We start from the raw sequence: 20,062 nt of genomic DNA on the forward strand, positions 1-20,062 counted from the left end.
CCACAGGCTCTACCCAGCTGCCCCCATGCCAAGGGCTCCTCCCCTGCTCCTCAGCTCCCTGGCTGTGCCTGAGTCCCGAGCGGCTGTGTGATGGAGTCTCTGAATGTCCCCAAGGGGAAGATGAGCTGGGCTGTGGTATGGATGCTTTTTTTTTTTTTTTTGCCAGTCCTGGGCTTGAGCTCAGGGCCTGAGCACTGTCCTTGGACTTTCTCAAGGCTAGAACTCTGCCACTTGAGCCATAGCACCACCTCCAGCCTTTTTCTATGTATGTGGTACTGAGGAATTGAACCCGGGTCTTCGTGCATGCTAGGCAAGCACTCTACCACTAGGCTAAACTCCTGGCCCAAGTATGGATGCTTTTTAAGGGAGGGGAGGGGAGATGGCTGGCATGGCTTAGGAGATAACTTTCATTCTTAGCTAACTTTGTTCTCCCTTCTTCCCCAGAGGGGTTGCCAGCCCCACAAAGCACCAACAAGACAGGAACACCATGCCCGGAATACTCATGCCCAAATGGCACCTGCATTGGTTTCCAGCTGGTGAGGGGAGGGGAGGGCTGGGGGGACAGGCAGAGCCATTGTGCACCAGGGCAGAAGGAGCTGAGCTGCTGCCTCCCCAGGTGTGTGACGGGCATCCGGACTGTGAGCTGGCAGGGGAGGCAGGACCCTCCCCAGAAGAGCAGGGCTGTGGGGCCTGGGACTCCTGGAGCCCATGGGAACCCTGCAGCCACACCTGTGGGCCCGGGTTGCAGGGCCGGAGCCGCCAATGCTCCCCAACCCATCTTCCAGCACTGCAGCACTGCCTGGGGCCTGGGCACCAGTCTCGGGCCTGCTTCACTGCGGCCTGCCCAGGTGAGGAGCTGTGGCACAGGCAGGAGGGGGAGGGCGGAGAGGAAGGCCTCTAGTCCTGCCAACGGCCCTGTGCTTGCAGTGGATGGTGAATGGAGCCCCTGGTCTCCCTGGTCAGTGTGCTCTGAGCAGTGTGGGGGCACCATGACGCGACACCGCCGGTGCCACCCGCCCAAGAATGGAGGCCGGGCATGTAGCCTGCTGCCTGGGGATTCCCACAGCCACCAGCAGACCAGTGAGTGGAAGCGAGCTGGCGGGGGTGGTAGGTGCAGCAAGGCACTGGGGAAGTGGGGAAGAAACGGTGGGCGCTGTGTCCTGGGTGCTCCAGTGGGACGCTGGCACCTGCTGCGGCGGGCCCCTCCCTGACCTCTGACCTTGGTTCTGGCCTGTTCTCAGAGCCCTGCACTCAGGAGGGCTGTCCTAATGCCACCTGCTCTGGGGAGCTGGTGTTCTGGCGCTGTGCCCCTTGCCCTTTGACCTGCGATGACATCTCTGGCCAGGCCCCTTGCTCACCTGACAGGCCCTGCGGCAGCCCAGGTAATGGGGCTCTGGGTCCAGGAGCTGTGGAGCCACGTTGGCTGTGGGGACGACTCACTGGGTCTTTCCTAGGCTGCTGGTGCCCAGAAGGACAGCTGCTGGGCAGTGAGGGACGCTGTGTGGGGCCCTGGGAGTGCCCCTGTCTGGTGGACGGTGCCCGATACTGGTCTGGGCAGCGAATCAAGTTGGACTGCCAGCTCTGCACCTGCCAGAATGGGCAGCCACGACGCTGCCGGCCCAACCCTGACTGTGCAGGTGAGCCCCTCCTCCCCGGCCCCTCTCTCAGGAGCAGGGCCCCCGCCCCTGACTCCTGCTCTCTGTGCCTTCCTCCCCCCTCTCCCCCTCTCTCAGTGGACTGTGGCTGGTCCTCCTGGTCCCCCTGGGCAGAGTGCCTGGGTCCCTGTGGCAGCCAGAGCATCCAGTGGTCCTTCCGGAGCCCCACAAACCCGCCCCTCTCTGGTCGAGGCCGACAGTGCCGGGGCATCCACCGCAAGGCCCGCAGGTAGCTGCCAGGATCCCGTCCTCAGCACTCCCTCCTGGTCAGTGCGCTTCCTGGGTGCCTCCTTCATACCCAGATCCACCATCCAGACTTCCTTTGTGCCAGGCACCAGGGCTCCCACCTGTAATCCTAGCTGCTCAGAGGTTGAGATCTGAAGATGAAGATCCAAAGCCAGCCTGGGCAGGAAAGTCCAGAAGACGCTGGTCTTCAACTCACTACCAAAAATCTGGACGTGGGAGAGTGCTAGCCTTGAGTGAGAAAGCTGAGAGCTCAGACTCTATGTTCAAGCCCCAGTATAGGTACACATAGGCATACACACACACACACACACTAAACATGTCCTCTGATCATGTAAAATAACATTTATTGTAACATTTATCCAAAGGAAAAAATCCTCTTCTGCATCTCTCATCCACATGACAGGACTCCTGGGAACCCAGCCTTCTCCTACTTCCATCTGTATCTTCTAGGAATTGCTACAAACCCATCTGACAATTGCAGGGGCAGAAATTGCCTGGAGTTCCAGCGGTGGGGTTTGCGGAGGGAGAACACAGCCTCCTGTGCCTGTCCCAGTGCGATGGTGTTGCATACATTGCTTTCTCAGCCCTCTTGGGGGCCACTTCTGATCTCTCTGGTGTAGGACGGGGTGGGGTTACCAGAAAATTCAGTTAGGACTCCCTCAGTCTTCTCACTGAGAGCCCTGAGCCCCAGGAATGCCCTCAATCCAGCAAAAAGGGGGTTGTTCATCCCTCCCTTCCAGGTGCCAGACGGAGCCATGCGAGGGCTGTGCTCCGAGGGGGGATCGCTGGCGCGAGGGCCCCTGTCGCGTGTGCCAGTGTCTGCATAATGGTACCACAAGCTGCTCCCCCTACTGCCCCCTGGGCAGCTGCCCTGAGGTGAGGGGCCTGGGGTTGGGGGTGGGGGTAGGCAGAGTCTGGAGGGGTGGGGAGGCCAAGTGACCCGACTTCTGTGCTCCCCCCCACAGGGCTGGGGTCTGGTGCAGGGAGAGGGAGAATCATGTTGCTACTGTGTCCCACCTGGTGAGTGAGTCTGGGGCAGGGGGGATGGGGTGGCAGAGGGGAGGAGATCTGTGGAGCCACTGGGAGAGAGCTGGGGTGGTGCGGCTTCCTCAGCTTGCTAGTGCTCATGGGCTGAGGAGCCAGGGCTGAATACACGGGCAGCTGTGGGTGGGGGCGGCCGCCAGCTAAGGAGCTGCTTCCACCCCAATGACAGCAGGCCCGGGCTGCGAACGGCGCCTGCGCCATCCTCTGCCTGTAGTTGCTTTAGAGTGACAGACTATTCCCCTAATTATACAGTGGAAGCAAAACCCCTCCGTTCACACAAAGGGAAGGAGGGGTCCTTCCCAACTGCAGGCTTCTCCTGGGAAGTCACGAAGGAGGGAGGGGTCCAAGAAGAGAGTGTGGGTCGGAGGGGGTGTGAGCGAGGGACTCTTGGTCTCTTCCTCCTGACCCTGGGTCTTCCATACTGCAGAGGAGACCGTGCCCCTGACGGCCCCTCCCACCCCTGCTCCAGCCCCCAGCTCACAGACGGGGTCCCCTCTGCTTACCTACACACTGCCTCTACCAGGAGGTAAGGCCCCGTGTCCAGGCACGGCTGGCACGGAGGGGCAGCAGCACCATAGGTCGTTCACCCCCCCACTTCCTCCCTCTCCCTTCCCCCCCACTTCTGTCTTAGCCATAGCCACTCCCGTGGGCTCTTTCGCAGACCCCACGCTCTCCTGTCCTGCCCTGCTCATTCCCTCTGTCTCTTCTCTATCCAGATCCCTGCTACTCTCCTCTGGGCCTGGCCCCGCGGCTCAGGGGGAGCCCCTCAGTGTCATCCTGGCAGCGGGCACGCTTCCCCTCGGCTACCCTCTCAGGAGCTCCCACTGACGGGCCCAGCCTCAGAGAGGGTGCCGAGTGGCATACCAGGCCACCCTACCTGCAGCTCGACCTCCTGAGGCCCCAGAACCTCACTGGTCAGTGAGGAGGGGTGGACACTGACGGGAGGAGTGGCTCTTTCTGTGCTGGCCCCTGGCTTTATCCTGCGCCCTTCCCCCAGGCGTCCTTGTGCAGCGGGCTGGGGCCCCCCCAGCTAACGTCGCCAGCTTCTCGCTCCAGTTCAGCAGTGACGGTCTACACTGGCACAACTACCATGACATCCTGCCTGGCATCGTGCCCTCACCCAAGGTACCAACTGCCCAAGGCCTCCCTGTGCCCCTTCATGGATCTCACAGGCTTTGTCCCCAAGGGACTTTCAGTGTCCTCAGGGGACAGCCCCTGCCTCCGATGCCTACGAGGCACCTGGTGAGTGGCAGGGCTCCCTTGGCAGGGGGACATTGGAAAACATCCAGCTGGCTCAGGTGCTTGGAGTAAGTACTATGACAGCCTGGAAAGGAGAGGAACGGGAGACCCCAAGTTCACGGAGGGCCTTGGGGGCCCCATGAAACTCCCCAGGGAGACAGGTCCCCATGGGGGCAGAATCCAGTCTCCGCAGGGTTTGCCTTTAGCTATTTATGGAGCCTCTGCTCTGGACCCGAGGCTGGGATGGTCCCTGGGACCCCTAACCCAGCCTCACCCCTGCCCTCAGGGCACTGCCCGCCCAGTGGGTGGGGCTTAGACCAGAGGCCAAGCCTCCCTACAGCCTTGGGGATCCTGTGTCTACTGCTGGGTGGGCATGGGCTCCAGAAGGACCCATGCTGTGAGGTGGGGTACCTGGACAGGCAGCGGGAGGGGAGGGGCTCCGGGAGGACCCATGGTGGCAGAACCCAGCCAGCAGGAACCTTCTTCTGCAGGCTCTCCCTGGGAACTTGGTCGATGTGGCCTCCGAAGCATGGGTGTTTGGCCAGATAGTGCAGGCGAGGCATATTAGGATATGGCCACGTGATGCCCCTCTCAGTGATGGCCATCCCAGCCCCTTCCTTTGGGCAGAGCTGCTGGGCTGTGAGTCAGGTAGGCGGATCTGGGAGTGGGAGCAAGGGGAGTGGAGGCTGGGCAGGGAGAGATGGCGGAGGCTCCTAGCAGTGCCTCCCATAGTCTCCCCTCCAGCGCCTCTGTGCCCAGAGGCTGGGCACCTCTGTGCTAGTGGCGAGTGTGTCCAGACGGGCGCCCTGTGTGACGGAGCTGTGGACTGCCAGGATGGCTCCGATGAGCAGGCTTGCGGGCGGCTGCAGGCGGACACCGGCAGGTGGCGTGTGGTCCCCGCCTGCCCCGGAGGGGACAGCCCGGGGGTGGAGGGCAGCCGTGGATGCACAGATTCTCAGCGCTCACCTGGCCCTGCGGGCTGGGCGCTCACGTGTGCCTGCCATCCCTCCCGGGACTTGAACCTGGCCAGGCTGAGACCCCTTGTCCAGCCTGAGCAGGCATTGCTCCTCTTGAGTGCCCCACCCCAGTCCAGACTCCCCTGGCCTCTCCTGGGTGGGGGCTTCTGGGGTTAGGGGACCCCCTAATTCTCCCCTGGTGTTTCTTCTTCCCAGGATCCCTTCCACAGCTGTGAACCCAACCCTCTCCTCCCTCCCTCCTGGACAGCCTTCCCCTCGACCCAGGGAGGTGAGCGGGAAGCTCTAGCGCACAAACGCCAGAGCACTAGGCCTCACTGGTGCTGCCCCTGCACCAGCACCTGTATCTTTCTCCCTCCCACATGTTCATTTCCTCCTCTGTCAGGCCTTCAACCTGGAGCCTTCTGGAGGCCAGTTCTGTGTGAGGGAGGAGGGCTGGGGGCTGAAGGGATCGACTGAGGTGCAGAAAAGCCCAGGGTAGAGCATGGTCCTGGCGAGTCCTGAGTCTTGGTGGAGAAGCTCTACCCACAGGGCGGGTAGCAGCTCACCGACTCTGGGAGTCAGGAGCACTAGTGTTCCCAGAGGCTCCTGGATGAGGCTTGAAGGATGGGCAGAGGGGAGAGATACTCCACACTGCCGAACGACCTGGTCAGACCCCGGCGTGTGTGGACTGGGGGAGGGAGGAGCCAGAACAGAGGAGAATACGCTGGCTGGCCGGCCGGGGAAAACAGGCTCCGAGCTCCTTGAGGATGAGGGTCCATTCCCGAGGCACCCAGCCTTGGTGAAGAGTCAGCTCCATCCTTGGCCCAAGCTTTGGGAGGCAGATGAGGTCGGGAAGGGTAGAGAAGCAGGGGAGTTGGGGAGAGGTGAAGGGATGGTAGGTGCATCTGCATCCTGTATGGGAACAAGAGGCTGGTGGGGGCGCATGCAGAGCTGCCCCTGGAGATGGGCTGTGTAGGGTGTCTGAACCCTCTCTCCTTGCAGGGTCTGACAGACACTGAACCCAGCCGTTCCAAATGGGGGTCGTCCATGCTTCTCACAGGTATGCCCAAACTGGCCCTCATCCCCAAACTCCTGTTACCCCCTCCACCCAGCCTTCCAGAACGAGAGGGTCAAATCTTCTGAGCCCTGAATGTCTCAAAGCCCAGAGGGGCTCAAGACTGGCTCCAGGAGACGCTCCTTTCCTTGGTGGGGCCAGGTCCTCCACCAGCATGTGAGGGACACCCCGGCCAGTTCCATGGACGCTGCATGTGTCCTGCAGAGCAGCCGGGTCTGTCCCGCCTCCTCTCAGGTGTGCAGGCCACCTGCCTGGGCCTCAGCTTCTGCCTCTGTAAGATGACGGGGCTCCTCCCTGGGGGCTCAGATAGAAGTTATTCGGTAATCTAACCACAGAAGAGCGGGTCAGGTCCGCGTGGTCAAACGTCGAGCTGTAGATTCTAATCTCATTCTAAGACTTAAAAAGATGCATTTCCCCCCTGAAAAGGAATCTCTCATCATCCCTTTCACTGTAGCTGCCAGGAGCTCAAATCCAGAGGCACTGTTGTCAGTTCGGGGGGTGTTGTTTGGGGGGGTTATTTTTGATTTTTATTTTTTGGCAGTTCTCGGGTTTGGACTCAAGCTTGTTAGCTGGGCACTCAGCCATGAGTCTGTCTTCTAGCAAGTCTTTAAAAAAAAATTGCCATTGCTTATCTGCTGTTTTTTGTGCATCAGTAGCAACTGGCTCACCTTGAATCTCTGGAGGTGTTTGCTCCTTTTATTTCTATGTTGTTGGGGTTTTTTTTGCCAGTCCTGGGCTTGAGCTCAGGGCCTGAGCACTGTCCTTGGACTTTCTCAAGGCTAGAGCTATACCACTTGAGCCTCAGCACCACTTCCGGCTTTTTTCTACATATATGGTACCAAGGAGTCGAACCCGGGTCTTCGTGCATGCTTGACAAGCACTCTACCACTAGGCCAAACTCCAGGTGCCTATTTCTGTGTTTAAATGACTTAAATGTGTGTGTATACACGTGTGCCAGTCTTGGGGCTTGAACACAGAACCTGGGGATTCAAGGCTAACACAACCTGAGCCACAGCTCCACTTCTTGGTGATGAACTGGAGATAAGAGTGTTATAGAAGTTGAGTGTTGGTGGCTCGAACCTGCAATCCTAGCGCAAAGTGGGAGAGCCCAGCCTCGAGGAAAAGAGCTCAGCGAGAGCACCCAGATCCTGAGGTTAAGCCCCACAGTTAACAATAACGAAAAGTCTCGTGGACTTTCTTGTTGGGCTGGCTTAGATTGTAGGTGTGAGCCACCAATGCCAGCCAAGTGTCTTCTTTTACAATGAGTTTGGATTTGGAAGTTACCCTGAGAGTTTTCGTGAAACAAATCCCTGATCAGAACTCCCTCTGGGGTGAGGTGCCAAAGCTCCACTCTCCACCTCGCTTCCTCTGTGAGCTAGGGGAGCTGAGCAGTCATCTCCTCCCCCCCCCACCCCAGGGAAGAGTCTGGTGAGTCCTGCCTCAACTTCTCCGACTCCTCACCCCATGCAGCCAACAGCCACCACCCCCACATATGATCCTGGGACCGAGAACCTGCAACCAGAAATGGCTGCCTTGCTGTCCCCACACCCAGTGGGAAGCACTGCTGGTAAGCCTCTGTCTGGACGCCTAACCTGGCAGGTCAGTTCTCTCTGAAGGGCCAGAAGCCTGAGGGGCAGAAATCCCTTTGCTGAAGGTCTCTTAGCTCAGTCATTTTTCCTGACCCAGTCCCTTCCTTTCCCATTATCCCAAGAGAGGCAGACAGTAGGGTCCCCTGCTGATGAAAGGAAAGGACTGCCAGAAGGTGACCAAGGAAGAACCACTGGGTTCCTGGTCAGCTGATTGTGGTGGCACCCATAGGTCACGGCCTCACCCCAAGACCCGTCCTGCCCATGCATTGTGGACCCAGCCAGGTGCCCTGTGAGGTGCAAGGCTGTGTGGAGCAAGACCAGTGGTGCGATGGGAGGGAAGACTGTCTCGATGGTTCTGATGAGTGGCACTGTGGTGAGCTGGTGGGCCTACGTTACACACTGTGGGTGGCAAGAGGGTTTTTGGTTTGGGGATTTCCTGCCCCTGTTTCTGACCCATATGGAAAGAACCTGGGAAAGAATGGTACAGCAAGAAGAGCCGAGGGACTGGATGTGGGAAAACAACCAGGAGTGCTTTTCAAGCAAATGAAGAGGGAGGGGGAGAAGCCTTGCATCTTGGCTTGCGTTATAAAGCCTGTCCTCTGGCCTTTGAGAAGATCCATGCATCGATCATCAATCTATTCATCCCAACCATCAAGCTATCAATCTACCTATTCATTTACTTGCTCTATCTATCTATCTATCTATCTATCTATCTATCTATCTATCTATCCATCCATCCATTTATCTCTATCATCCATTTACTTAACACACATATCTATCTATTCATCCATTCATCTATCATTTCATATTTATCTATCCTTTCATCCATCTATTCACCTCCTTCGTCTATCCCTCTGCCTACCCATCCATCCATCTGTGCATCCATCCATCCATCCATCCATCCACCCATCCATCCATCTGTGCATCCATCCATCCATCCATCCACCCATCCATCCATCTGTGCATCCATCCATCCATCCATCCATCTGTGCATCCATCCATCCATCCATCCATCCATCCATCCATCCATCCATCTGTGTATCCATCCATCCATCCATCCATCCATCCATCCATCCATCCATCTGTGCATCCATCTGTGCATCCATCCATCCATCCATCTGTGCATCCATCCATCCATCCATCCATCCATCCATCCATCCATCCGTGTATCCATCCATCCATCCATCCATCCATCCATCCATCCATCCGTGTATCCATCCATCCATCCATCCATCTGTGCATCCATCCATCCATCCATCCATCTGTGCATCCATCCATCCATCCATCCATCCATCTGTGCATCAATCCATCCATCATCCATCCATCCATCCATCCATCCATCCATCCATCCATCCATCCATCTGTGCATCCATCCATCCATCCATCCATCCATCCATCCATCTGTGCATCCATCCATCCATCCATCCATCCATCTGTGCATCCATCCATCCATCCATCCATCTGTGCATCCATCCATCCATTCATCCAAAGTTGATCCAAGCATGATCTTCCAATCTGAAGAGAATCAGTGTTAGCCAGTCTCAGGAAGGGTCACCCCAGGGAGTGCCCGTTCAGGAAGAGGTAACCAAGGGAATTAGCTGCTTTTCTAGCTGCTCTGACCTCTCTCTTGGTGCTCCAGGAATCTTTGTTTTTGATGCTGGTACTGGAGCTTGAATGCAGGGCTTCAAACTCTTGCTTGGCTTTTTTATTCAAAGCTGGTACTCTACCACTTGAGCCAAATCTCCACTCCCAGAATCTTTGACCAGTGCAGAGATTATGTGAGATCTGGGTGGCTCAAAGATCCTGGCGGACCTCCCCCCCACACAGAGGAGGAAGCTCGCCCAGGTTGCAGGCTTGGCCCAGATTGAAGGGCTTCACTTTATCATCCAGCCAGATTTTTCTTCTTTCTCCTCTTCCTGCACTGGTGGGCAGTGGGTTCTGTGCCCTTCACCGTGCCCTCCACAGCCCTGCCTGGGCTGTCATCCTCGAGAAACCTCTGCTCACCCAGCCAGCTGAGCTGTGCCAGTGGGGAATGCCTGCCCGCTGAGCAGCGCTGCAACCTGCATCGTGACTGCCAGGATGGTTCAGATGAGGAAGGCTGTGGTAGGCGTCAGCTGGGCCAGGGCAGCCCTGCGGGACCCGTTCCTGCCCGAGCCCCTTCTGAGCCCCGCCCACCTGTCCCTGCAGTGGACTGCATGTGGACACCCTGGTCTGGCTGGAGTGGCTGCAGCCGCAGCTGTGGCTTGGGACTCACGGTCCAGCGCCGGGAGCAGCTGCGGCCAGCGCTGCCTGGAGGCAGCTGCTCAGTGGAGCGGCTCCACAGCAAGCCCTGCTTCCTGCAGGCCTGCCCAGGTAGCCAGGCACCCCAGACAGAAGTGGGGTTCATGCCTCGCGCCTCCTCAGGCCCCTTTAAGGTCTAGCTTGGCTCTTAGTCAAGAGGGAGCAGCCTCTACACAACTCAGAGACCCCAATGTCCATCCAGCCTTCTCTGGGACTCCAGGAGGAGGCCATCCCTCTGATGTCACAACCTTGTCAGGAAACCTGTTCCCCCTGATCCTGTCCCACCCGGAGGTGCCCACCCCGCCTCGGGGGCTCACTTGCATCACTGTCACTGACTGCACCACTCCAGGGTTCTGCAGACACAGCCCTTTCCTATGTCCCTAGCATTGTTTCTCCTATGGTGGATGACATCTCACCCGTGGGTGACAGACTGGCCAAGGACATGGCAAAACTCCTGAATTCCCCGGGGCCCAGCCTCCCTTCTGCCCTCCCAGGTCTGCCCATCCCCCTCTAACAGGGTCTGTCTCTTTGGGGTTCTTCTGGTGCCCCTATTTTTCCCTGCAGTGGCTGGGGCCTGGGCAGATTGGGGGGCCTGGGGACCCTGCAGTGTCTCCTGTGGGGGTGGCCACCAGAGTCGACAGAGAAGCTGTGTGAACCCCCCACCCAAGAATGGTGGTGACTCCTGCCCTGGGACCTCCCAGGAGAGCATTCCGTGCGGGTTACAGCCCTGCCCAGGGGACAGAGGTAAGGGAGAGCTGGTCACAGCATGCTGCACACGAGCAGGTCTCTGTGCCCTGCTCTACTCAACACCCTTACCCTGCCCACCTTCCCCCAGACTGCGGGCTGGGCCGTGTGCACGTGACTGCTGAGCTGTGCCAGGAGGGGCTGGTGCCCCCGTGTCCACCCTCCTGCCTGGACCCCGAGGCCAACAGAAGCTGCAATGGACATTGTGTGCAAGGTCTGATACCCCCAGGCTCCCCAAGCCCCAGGCTTCCACCCTAATGTCTCTGGACTGAGTGCTCTCCTCGCCTCGCCCCCAGGATGCCACTGTCCCCCTGGGCTCCTCCTGCACGACTCTCACTGCCTTCCCCTCTCCGCGTGTCCCTGCCTGGTGGGAGAAGAGCTGCACCTGCCAGGGTCTGCCTTCCTCCTGGACAACTGTAGCCAATGGTGAGGCGTTGGGTGCCAGGCAGGGTGGGCTGGGACCCCCACTCCTCATGGCTGCTCAGCTTCTCCCTCCCCGCAGCACTTGTGAAAAGGGTGCCCTGTTGTGCCAGCCAGGGGGCTGCCCCCGGGACTGTGGCTGGTCAGCCTGGTCTCCCTGGACTCCCTGTGATCGCTCCTGTGGCTCGGGAGTGCAGACCAGGTTCAGGTGAGGAGTAGGGAGGAAATGGGCTGGAGAAGGAGCAGGGCTCAGAAGGGGCCGGCCCTGAATGGGAGGGCAGGGCAGGAAGAAGGTCAGAGCAGCAGGGGGATGGGAAGGAGGGGAGCAGGTGCGCAGGGCTGTCTCTCTCCCCAGGTCTCCCTCCAACCCTCCTGTGGCTTTTGGGGGTGCCGCATGTGAGGGTGACAGACAGGAACTACAGGCCTGCTACACAGAGTGTGAGACAGGTACTGTATTCGGGGCTCGCTCTCTTCCAGTAACACAGGCTGCGAGCACTCTGGGGTGGGTGGGTCCTTGACGCTGTGGACGGGTGGTTAATGAAGGCTTCCCAGTTGGAGAAAACAGCTCTATTTATTTTGTGTTATTGAATTGTGTTTCATTTATTTATTTTTGCTGGCACTGGGGCTTGAACTCAGAGCCTGAGTCCTGAGCTTTTTCTACTTGAGTCACAGCTCTACTTCTGGGCCTTTTTTAGTTCATTGGAGATTAAGACTCTCACGGACTTTTCTGACCTGGCTGGCTTTTAATTGTGATCCTCAGATCTCAGCCTCCTGATTAACTAAGATTACAGGCATGAGTCGTTGGTGTCCATCGAGGCAGTCTTTTGTTGCTGGTGATGGTTGTGGGGCTTGAACTCAGGGCCTGGGTGCTGTCCCTGAACGTCTTTGCTCAAGGCTAGTGCTTTTCCATTTTGAGCCATAGCATCACTTCTAGCTTTCTGGTGCTTCATAGACTTACCTGCCCAAGTTGGCTTTGAACTGCGATCTTCAGATCTCAGCCCCCTGCGTAGCTACGATTACAGGAGTGAGCCACCAGCGTGCAGCTGCAAGATAGTCTTAATTAGCCAGGGTGGGTTGGCTTTGGTGAGGAGGAGACTAAAACCCCCATAAGGCTGGGTCAGATGCCTGAACGGGCTGACAGGATTGAGACTAAGCAGGTGTCTGCAGAGCCCGAGGAGGTGAGGCTGCCTGGCTGGGTGTGGGTGTCACGTAGAGAGTCTCAGACACAAGAACACTCAGAAACCAGACAAAGTGCCAAAGTGTTTCCGTTCTCACAGACTTGGAAACCCTGGGGCTGTGTCTGTGCCTGTGGAGGTTCACTGAGCGGGCTGCGGCCATGGCACTCAAGACCAATAGGGCAGAATGTCTAGGAGATGGAGCTGTGTGGTGAGGACTAGGGGCTCTGGACCGAGGTCTTGCTGCAGAGGGCTGGTGACTCCAGAACAGTCCGAGTGTCACCACCTGTGGCTCCTTTCTGCCTTGCCTCTTGGCTTGGTCCTGTCCAGACCCCCACCCCGCTCCCCCCAGCTTTCCATGGCTCCTGGCGAGGCCCTGTCATGTGTCCCTTCCAGAGATGCTGGGCTGGACGGCCTGGATGTCATGGTCTTCCTGCTCCCAGAGCTGCCTCCTCCCCGGAGGGAGCCCAGGCTGGCGGCGGCGTTTCCGGCTCTGCCCTGGCCCCGTGGACACCGCCTGCCCAGGAGAGGCCACCCAGGAAGAGCCCTGCACCCCCTCTCTGTGCCCAGGTACAGCCTCACTAGTCCCGGTGTGTCAGGAACCGGAGGGGAGGGGGGTCAGAAGCAAGGAAGAGTGAGCCCTTGAGCAGGTTCCTGCAGTCCAGGGCGGGAGGGACAGGGGCGGGAAGCCAGCTTGTGATTAACAGTGTCTGGAGGAGTGGATGGGGTGCCCACACACCCCACAACACTGACTTGGCTTGTCGGGCCTGGAACCCGATTCTTCTCTGGACAGCGCCCAGTGGCTGGGGGCTGTGGGCTTCCTGGTCCTCCTGCTCAGCTCCCTGCAATGGCGGCGTCCAGACTCGTGGGCGCCCCTGCTCTGGCTCAGCCTCAGGGAATTCCACATGTCCAGGACCCCACAGTCAGACAAGAGACTGCAATCCTCAGCCTTGCACAGGTACCCAACTCCAGCGGGCCCTGTCCAGCCCGGCTCCTGGGGCGACTCCCCCGCCTTACCTCATCCTGGCCTGTGGCTCAGCGGATGATGTCCTGAGCACCCTCAGATTGCTCCTCCTTCTACCCACTGGAGACCACATACCTCGTGTGGCTCTTTGGCCCTCTACTCGGACAGGTCTCCCTCCCAGGCTCCTCCAAGAAAGTCCAACTGGGCTGAGCAGAGCTCACTTGCCGTGAGAAGCCAACTCCCCGTTTCTGTCCCTGGTCCTCGGAGCCCTCCCCCTCGACCCGTCACGGATGCTCTAATGTTCTGCCCTCGAGTGGCCTATGCTTCTAACCCCAGCCACTCTGAAGGTTGAGATTGGGAGGATCGAGGTTCAAGGTCAAAGCTAGGCAGAAAGTTAGTAAGACTTCATCTCCTCAAAACAAAACCGGGTGCTAACCTGACACCCCAGCTGTGCTGTGGGCCTAAGTAGGAGGATTGTGGAATGTGAGACCCAACCTAAAAAAGTAATTCCATAAAAAAATAAACAACTGGGGGTATGTCTCAAGTAGTAGTGTGCCTGCCTAGCAAGCATGAGGCCTTGAATTCAAATCCCAGTGCCACACACACACACACACACAGAATGTTTGCATCAAGCCCTGCACTTCTCAGGGGCATCCTAACCACCAGCACAAGTGGACCCAGGGAAAGGAAGGAGCGGCTTTGTCAGCTCCGTCCTGCCCACCAGGCTGCCACCAGCACTCCATGCAGACTCCCATCCCGTCCCTTCCGCCCCTGCCAGACCTGCTGTGTCTTCCTCTCCAGCCCAGTGCCCAGGGGACATGGTGTTCCGTTCAGCAGAGCAGTGTCAGCAGGAGGGGGGTCCGTGCCCTTGGCTGTGCCTGGCACAGGATCCTGGGGTGGAATGCACAGGCTCCTGCACCCCGAGCTGCAGCTGCCCTCCTGGCCTCTTCCTGCACAATGCTAGCTGCCTGCCCCGCAGCCAGTGCCCCTGCCAGCTGCATGGGCAGCTCTATGCACCAGGAGCAGTGGCCCGCCTGGACGCCTGCAACAACTGGTAAGCCAAGGGCAGAGGGAGGCAAGGATGGGTTGGGGGGATTACTGGAGGAAGGGCTCCAGAGGAGTGCAGCCATAGGGACACACACACACACACACACACACACACACACACACACACACACACTCAACCCAAAGGTCCATCATGCCTCCATGCCAGCAGCCGTAGATGCCAGGCATGGACCCTGGGAAAGCTTCAGCAAACAAGGTATTCCCTGGCCTCTGCTGGGAATCTGCAAAGAATGATTTCTCCATTTACGTGTGAGAAATCCGAATGTCAGATGGGTGTGGTGATGCAGGATAGAACTTCAGAACTGCAGAGGAGACGCAAACCTCTCCCCGCAGACTCAGTTCCCTTCCTGGGACTGGCTGGATTTCTGCTCAGACCCTTGCAAATGCCCAGTACTCGCAGCTGACAGCAGGCCGTGCCAGCAGAGGGCGCTCTGATGCAGCTCACCACCCCTGCCCACCCCTTTCCATCTCATTTCACCTATTCATTCTTCCTTTTGCCTTTTAGTTTCCAGTTCCTCCCTTAAATATCGCTTTTACTGTTCTTCTACCCAACCACTTTTTCTCTCTTAGATTATTTTTCTGGAACCTCCAGTATTTGACAAATAGACATAAAAAATATATTGAAGAAAGCAAATGGTGAGGAAAATTACCCAGCTCTTCCTCCTAGGAGAGCTCAAGCATTTTCTAGATTTTTCTCCCCTGTCCCTGTCACTTGGGTCATCTACAAGTGGTGCTTAGTAAATACAAAGGGAATGAAAAGTATAAAAGGCGTCTCCTGAGTTGGGTGCCTGTGGCTCATGCCCGTAATCCTAGCTACTCAGGAGGCTGAGAGCTGAGGCTAGTGGTTCAAAGCCAGCCCCAGCAGGAAAGGCCAAGTGACAGTTCTTTCCAATCAACCAGTGAATATCTAGAAGTGGAGATGTAGCTCAAGTGGTCGAGTGCCAACCTTGAACAGAAAAAGCCAATATAAAGACCTGAGTTCAAGTCCTAGTTTCAGGCACACATGCACAAAAGATGCCTCCTGACTTTAAAAAAAAAAAAAACATGACAATGGGGCCTAATAGTGTCTGGGGTGTGATGCAGCTTGCTGAGGATGCATTTGAGGGGAGTGGGGGCCTGGAGGCTTGCCCCTTGGGAGGGGCACCCAGCGCTGGAGGAGCAGGGGCTGGGGATGGCGGGGTGGGCTGCACTAGGCCTCTCTGGCCCCTCTCTCTGCAGCACCTGTGTCTCTGGTGAGATGGTGTGCACCGTGGAGCTCTGCCCAGGTACCTCATGCGGTGGTGGGCACACGTGCCCTCCAGAGATAGACTGCTGGGCAAAGTGAGGGTTTGGGATGCCCCCACTCCCCTCACCCCGCATCCTCACCCTGGCAGTGGCCTGTGGCTGGAGCCCCTGGACCCCGTGGAGTCCCTGCAGCCACAGTTGCAATGTGGGCATCCGGCGGCGTTTCCGAGCTGGCACTGCACCCCCAGCTGCCTTTGGGGGTGCTGAGTGCCAGGGTTCTAACATGGAGGCTGAATTCTGCAGCCTGCAGCCCTGTCGAGGTAAGAGCAGGCCCTGAGGCCTCCTTAAAGAACCTGCCCAAAAGAGCCAAGAATCCCCCTGCATCCCATGAGATGGGTAAGGGGCTTTCCTAACAGGCGCTACTACGGGATGTTCCCAAGGGACCCTACACATCCACCTCTGAAGGGAGCCCCTCCCTAGGGGCCACCCGTTCTGGAACTTCCTCCTCAGGAGGCAAGTGGGAGGGGGCCCAGAGGGAATGAGAAGAAAGGGGTGCCCCGAGAGTGGGGGCAGTATACCGGATGTGGGGTCAGGGCCTGCCATGACCCTGGTACCACCCCCAGGGCCTGATGGGGAGTGGGGTCCCTGGGCCCCATGCTCTGTGCCTTGTGGAGGAGGCTACAGGAGCCGCACCCGAGGCTCTGGCCCACACAGCCCCGTGGAGTTTTCCACCTGCAGCCCGCAGCCCTGTGCAGGTGAGCTCCGCCCTGGGGACCCGCCCTCCCAGCGCCAGGCACTGTGAGCCCCTCCCTGCAGCCCTCCCTACCACCCCACTCAGCATCCCTGCCACTCCAAGGCAGGGAGCACTGGGGAGAGAGCTGAGTGCTGGGCTCAGCTGTCACTGTCCCCAGGGCCGGTGGCTGGAGTGTGTCCCAGAGGACAGCAGTGGCTGGACTGTGCCCATGGCCCAGCCTCCTGTGCAGAGCTCAGTTCCCTGAGAGAGAATAACCAGACCTGCCAGCCCGGCTGCCACTGCCCACCAGGGGCACTTCTGCTGGTGAGTGGCTGTCCTCCCTGCAGCCTCCTGCGGGCTCTTCATGGCCGGGGCCTAGGCGGCAGGGAAGGGACAGGCTGGACCTTGGCAGAGGCTGAGCCGAAGGTCTGGGGCTGGAGATCTGAGCAAAGTGTACTGGGCCATAGCCAGCTCTGGTCAGAGCCAGCAGTGGCCCTGAGTGACCCTGGTTGGGCCCCGGCAGGCCTGGCACTCCATCCCTGAACCTCTGCTCGGTCTGCAAAATGGTGATCAGGTGTAGAAAGGCTTTCTCAATCACCTGTCATGAAGAGCTCTGCCCTCTTATCTACCACCCGTTATATTATTTAAATATTTTTGTTGGTTGTAGGGCTTGGGCTCTTTTCCTGAGCTGTTTTACTCAAGGTTAGCCCAACCACTTTGAGCCACAGTGCCACTTCTGGTTTTTGAGTGGGTAATGGGAGAGAATAGTCTCATGGGGATTTTTCTGCCCAGTCTGGCTTTGAACCGTGAGCCTCAGATCTCAGCCTTCTGAATAACTAGGACTACAGGCATGAGCCATCAGCACCTTGACTCCCTAATGATTTACTAAGGATTAAATGTATGAGCTGGAGGGGCCGGGAGTTTGGCCTAGTGGTAGAGTGCTTGCCTAGCATGCACAAAGAGCCGGGTTCTATTCCTCAGTACCACATATATAGAAATAAAAGCCAGAAGTGGTGCTGAGGCTCAAGTGGTAGAGCTCTAGCCTTGAGAAAGTCCAAGGACAGTGCTCAGACCCTGAGCTCAAACCCAGGACTGGCAAAAAAAAAAAAAAAAAACCAGCAGGTGACCTTTGATAAGTCTCCAGCTTTGGAGACTTATCAAAGGTCACCTGCTGGTTCCAGCTAGAGCTGAGCCTGGCCCTTGAGGGAAATTTGTTTTCTTTTTACATTATTATAAATTATATATTTCATACAAAATACATATGTATGATCTATATGTCATATGTTGTATATAAGACATATGGTCATACAAACATTCAAAAGATATCAAAAATATCAATTTCCCTAGCTGATTTCATTTGAAAATTCGGTCTCATGTCCTGCAATTGAGGATTTTTTTTTTAAATAACCAGTGGCAAGGAATCCATGCCCCTCTGTGCCCCGCAGCTGAGATTCTACATTTATAACAGAAGGGGGCTGGAAAGAGTTGTGTTTGGAAAGCTGAGGAAGCTGTGCTGGCTTTGGCTGGAAGTAGAGATGATCAAGGACTTTTTCTTTTCTTTCTTTTTTTTTTTGGTCAGTTGTGGGACTTGAACTCTGGGCCTGGGTGTGGTCCCTGAGCTCTTCAGTTCAAGGCTACCGCCTTATCCCTTGAGACACAGCACCATTTCCAGTTTTCTAGTGGTTAATGGAGATAAGTCTCATGGTCTTTAGTGCCTGGGTTGGCTTTGAACCTCAATCCTCAGATCTCAGCCTCTGGAGTAGCTAGGATGACAGACCTGAGCCACCGTGACTGGTTCTGATCAAAGATTTTTTTCCCCAGAACAATGTGTGTGTGCCAGCCCAGGACTGCCCCTGTACCCACGGCGGGCGCCTCCATCCCCCTGGCAGTACTGTGCACAGTCCCTGTGAGACCTGGTGAGTCCTTCCACCTCCTCCCTGCACTGACCTGGAGGAGGGGAGATATGGGGCCATCCCTGTCTGTCCACCGAGGTCAGGGGAGCAGCCAGGTGGTAGAATACTTGTCTAGTGAGTTCAAGGCCCTGGGTTCCATCCCCAGCACTGTCTTCTCTCCTCCCACCAGTGTTACTTTCCATGGCTTCTGTAGCAAACACACACACACACACACACACAAACACACATCCTACACACCTACACACACATACTCTAGAGGGCTTGAACACGTCTCTCCTCTCCTGCTGCTTTGCCAGCAGTCTGGCATCTCCGGGCTCGTAGATGCTGTCTGCTCACGTCTCTTCCCATCATTCCTCTGTGAATGTCTGTGGTCTTCTTGGATTGACCATGAGGTGACCCTTGGCAGCCACTAGAAAGACTTGGTGTCCAAATAAGGTGACAAGTGCAGACGTGAGGGCCAGACCCGGAAGACAAGAGTATAGGGGATACTATCCAGTCCATAAGAAAACCCAACCCGCCGCTCTTTCCTTGAAGCGCCTGTCTCTCCGGGCTTATCGTCAACTGCAGTTCCAGGCCTTGTGAGGAAGGTGAGAAAGGGTCCCCCCTCTTCCTCCAGTGGTGGAGCTGGTGGTGGGAGGGGGCACCTCTAGAGAAATTGGGGTACAACGCATCCATTTTGGTGCATCCTGCTCTACCCAACCTGTGCTTCTCACACCCCTCCGCCGCCGCCTCCATGTCCCTCAAGGCCAGCCTGCATGGTCACCCTGGACCCCATGGAGTGTGTGCTCAGCTTCCTGTGGCCCTGCCTTACGCCACCGGCACCGATTTTGTGCCAAGACCCCCAGCATGGCACCATCTAGCCTGGCTCTCCTGCCCCCATCCGCCTTGCCTACAGTCTTCTGCCCAGGCCCAGAGGCTGAAGAGGAGCCTTGCGTCCTGCCAGGGTGTGACCGTGAGTGACTGCCAGCGCCATGGGCTGCCCTTCCCCTGGGGCCCTGGAGGGGGCCCTGGCCCCGTGGTTACTGCTGCCTTACACTGGCTGCCACAGGCCTTTACCAAGCCTCCCTCTGCTGTTCCTCCAGGAGCAGGGGGCTGGGGTCTTTGGGGACCCTGGTCCAGCTGTAGTCGAAGTTGTGGGGGTGGCCTGCGGAGCCGGAGCCGAGCCTGTGATCAGCCACCACCCCAGGGCCTAGGGGATTTCTGTGAGGGGCCCCAGGCCCAGGGGGAGGCCTGCCAGACTCGACCATGCCCAGGTACCTGCGGGGCTGGGGCGGTGTCGGGGAGCGTGCAAGGGGCAGCCTGGGAAGCAGCTCAGAGACTCCACACTGCTCTCCCAGGGACCAACTGCACAGCCATTGAAGGAGCCGAGTACAGCCCCTGTGGGCCGCCCTGTCCCCGCTCCTGTGAGGACCTCCTGGTGAGTCTGCCAGGTCCCCACGGAGGGGGCAGGCTTTGAGCTCATAGCTTGTTCTTGGCTGGTGCTGGGCATCCAGCCCTGGTGGGGATGGGGAGGTCTCGGCTTTGGTTTATAACCAAAGGAAAGGGCCAGCTGCACCTGGTGGCCTTTGGTGTCAGTACAGCAAATGTTCTCAAGTTAAGCTTTAGTTTACAAAAAGCTGGGAGCCAGGGGCTCACACCTGTAACCCTAGCTACACAGCGGGCCGAGATCTGAGGATCAAGGTTCAAAGCCAGCCTAGGTAGGAAAGTCTGTGAGACTCTTGTAACCAGCTACCATCAAAG

The 20,062-nt window shown here is 57.6% G+C and overlaps 1 protein-coding gene across 1 annotated transcript in view; it reads left to right on the forward strand.

Annotated features, from left to right (window-relative positions):
• Positions 1-20,062, forward strand: part of LOC150063779 (SCO-spondin-like) — a 52,639-nt gene that overhangs the window by 13,606 nt on the left and 18,971 nt on the right. Inside the window, exons 31-66 of the mRNA XM_090332262.1 lie at positions 445-536; positions 617-848; positions 928-1,080; positions 1,242-1,382; positions 1,455-1,637; positions 1,734-1,884; positions 2,642-2,777; positions 2,867-2,921; positions 3,373-3,471; positions 3,662-3,859; positions 3,943-4,070; positions 4,676-4,823; positions 4,917-5,175; positions 5,357-5,429; positions 6,143-6,200; positions 7,633-7,782; positions 8,034-8,177; positions 9,737-9,907; positions 9,992-10,156; positions 10,649-10,828; positions 10,920-11,042; positions 11,125-11,254; positions 11,331-11,456; positions 11,604-11,695; positions 12,820-12,993; positions 13,217-13,381; positions 14,189-14,441; positions 15,671-15,717; positions 15,826-15,996; positions 16,300-16,431; positions 16,588-16,733; positions 18,231-18,325; positions 18,857-18,909; positions 19,068-19,274; positions 19,405-19,575; positions 19,660-19,739. Of these exons, the coding sequence (XP_090188388.1) occupies positions 445-536; positions 617-848; positions 928-1,080; positions 1,242-1,382; positions 1,455-1,637; positions 1,734-1,884; positions 2,642-2,777; positions 2,867-2,921; positions 3,373-3,471; positions 3,662-3,859; positions 3,943-4,070; positions 4,676-4,823; positions 4,917-5,175; positions 5,357-5,429; positions 6,143-6,200; positions 7,633-7,782; positions 8,034-8,177; positions 9,737-9,907; positions 9,992-10,156; positions 10,649-10,828; positions 10,920-11,042; positions 11,125-11,254; positions 11,331-11,456; positions 11,604-11,695; positions 12,820-12,993; positions 13,217-13,381; positions 14,189-14,441; positions 15,671-15,717; positions 15,826-15,996; positions 16,300-16,431; positions 16,588-16,733; positions 18,231-18,325; positions 18,857-18,909; positions 19,068-19,274; positions 19,405-19,575; positions 19,660-19,739 (5,081 nt within the window). The remainder of the gene's footprint in view (positions 1-444; positions 537-616; positions 849-927; positions 1,081-1,241; positions 1,383-1,454; positions 1,638-1,733; positions 1,885-2,641; positions 2,778-2,866; positions 2,922-3,372; positions 3,472-3,661; positions 3,860-3,942; positions 4,071-4,675; positions 4,824-4,916; positions 5,176-5,356; positions 5,430-6,142; positions 6,201-7,632; positions 7,783-8,033; positions 8,178-9,736; positions 9,908-9,991; positions 10,157-10,648; positions 10,829-10,919; positions 11,043-11,124; positions 11,255-11,330; positions 11,457-11,603; positions 11,696-12,819; positions 12,994-13,216; positions 13,382-14,188; positions 14,442-15,670; positions 15,718-15,825; positions 15,997-16,299; positions 16,432-16,587; positions 16,734-18,230; positions 18,326-18,856; positions 18,910-19,067; positions 19,275-19,404; positions 19,576-19,659; positions 19,740-20,062) is intronic.

This window comes from Megascapheus bottae, chromosome 5, assembly GCF_031878675.1.
Source record: "Megascapheus bottae isolate mThoBot1 chromosome 5, mThoBot2.hap1, whole genome shotgun sequence".
Taxonomy (NCBI): domain Eukaryota; kingdom Metazoa; phylum Chordata; class Mammalia; order Rodentia; family Geomyidae; genus Megascapheus; species Megascapheus bottae.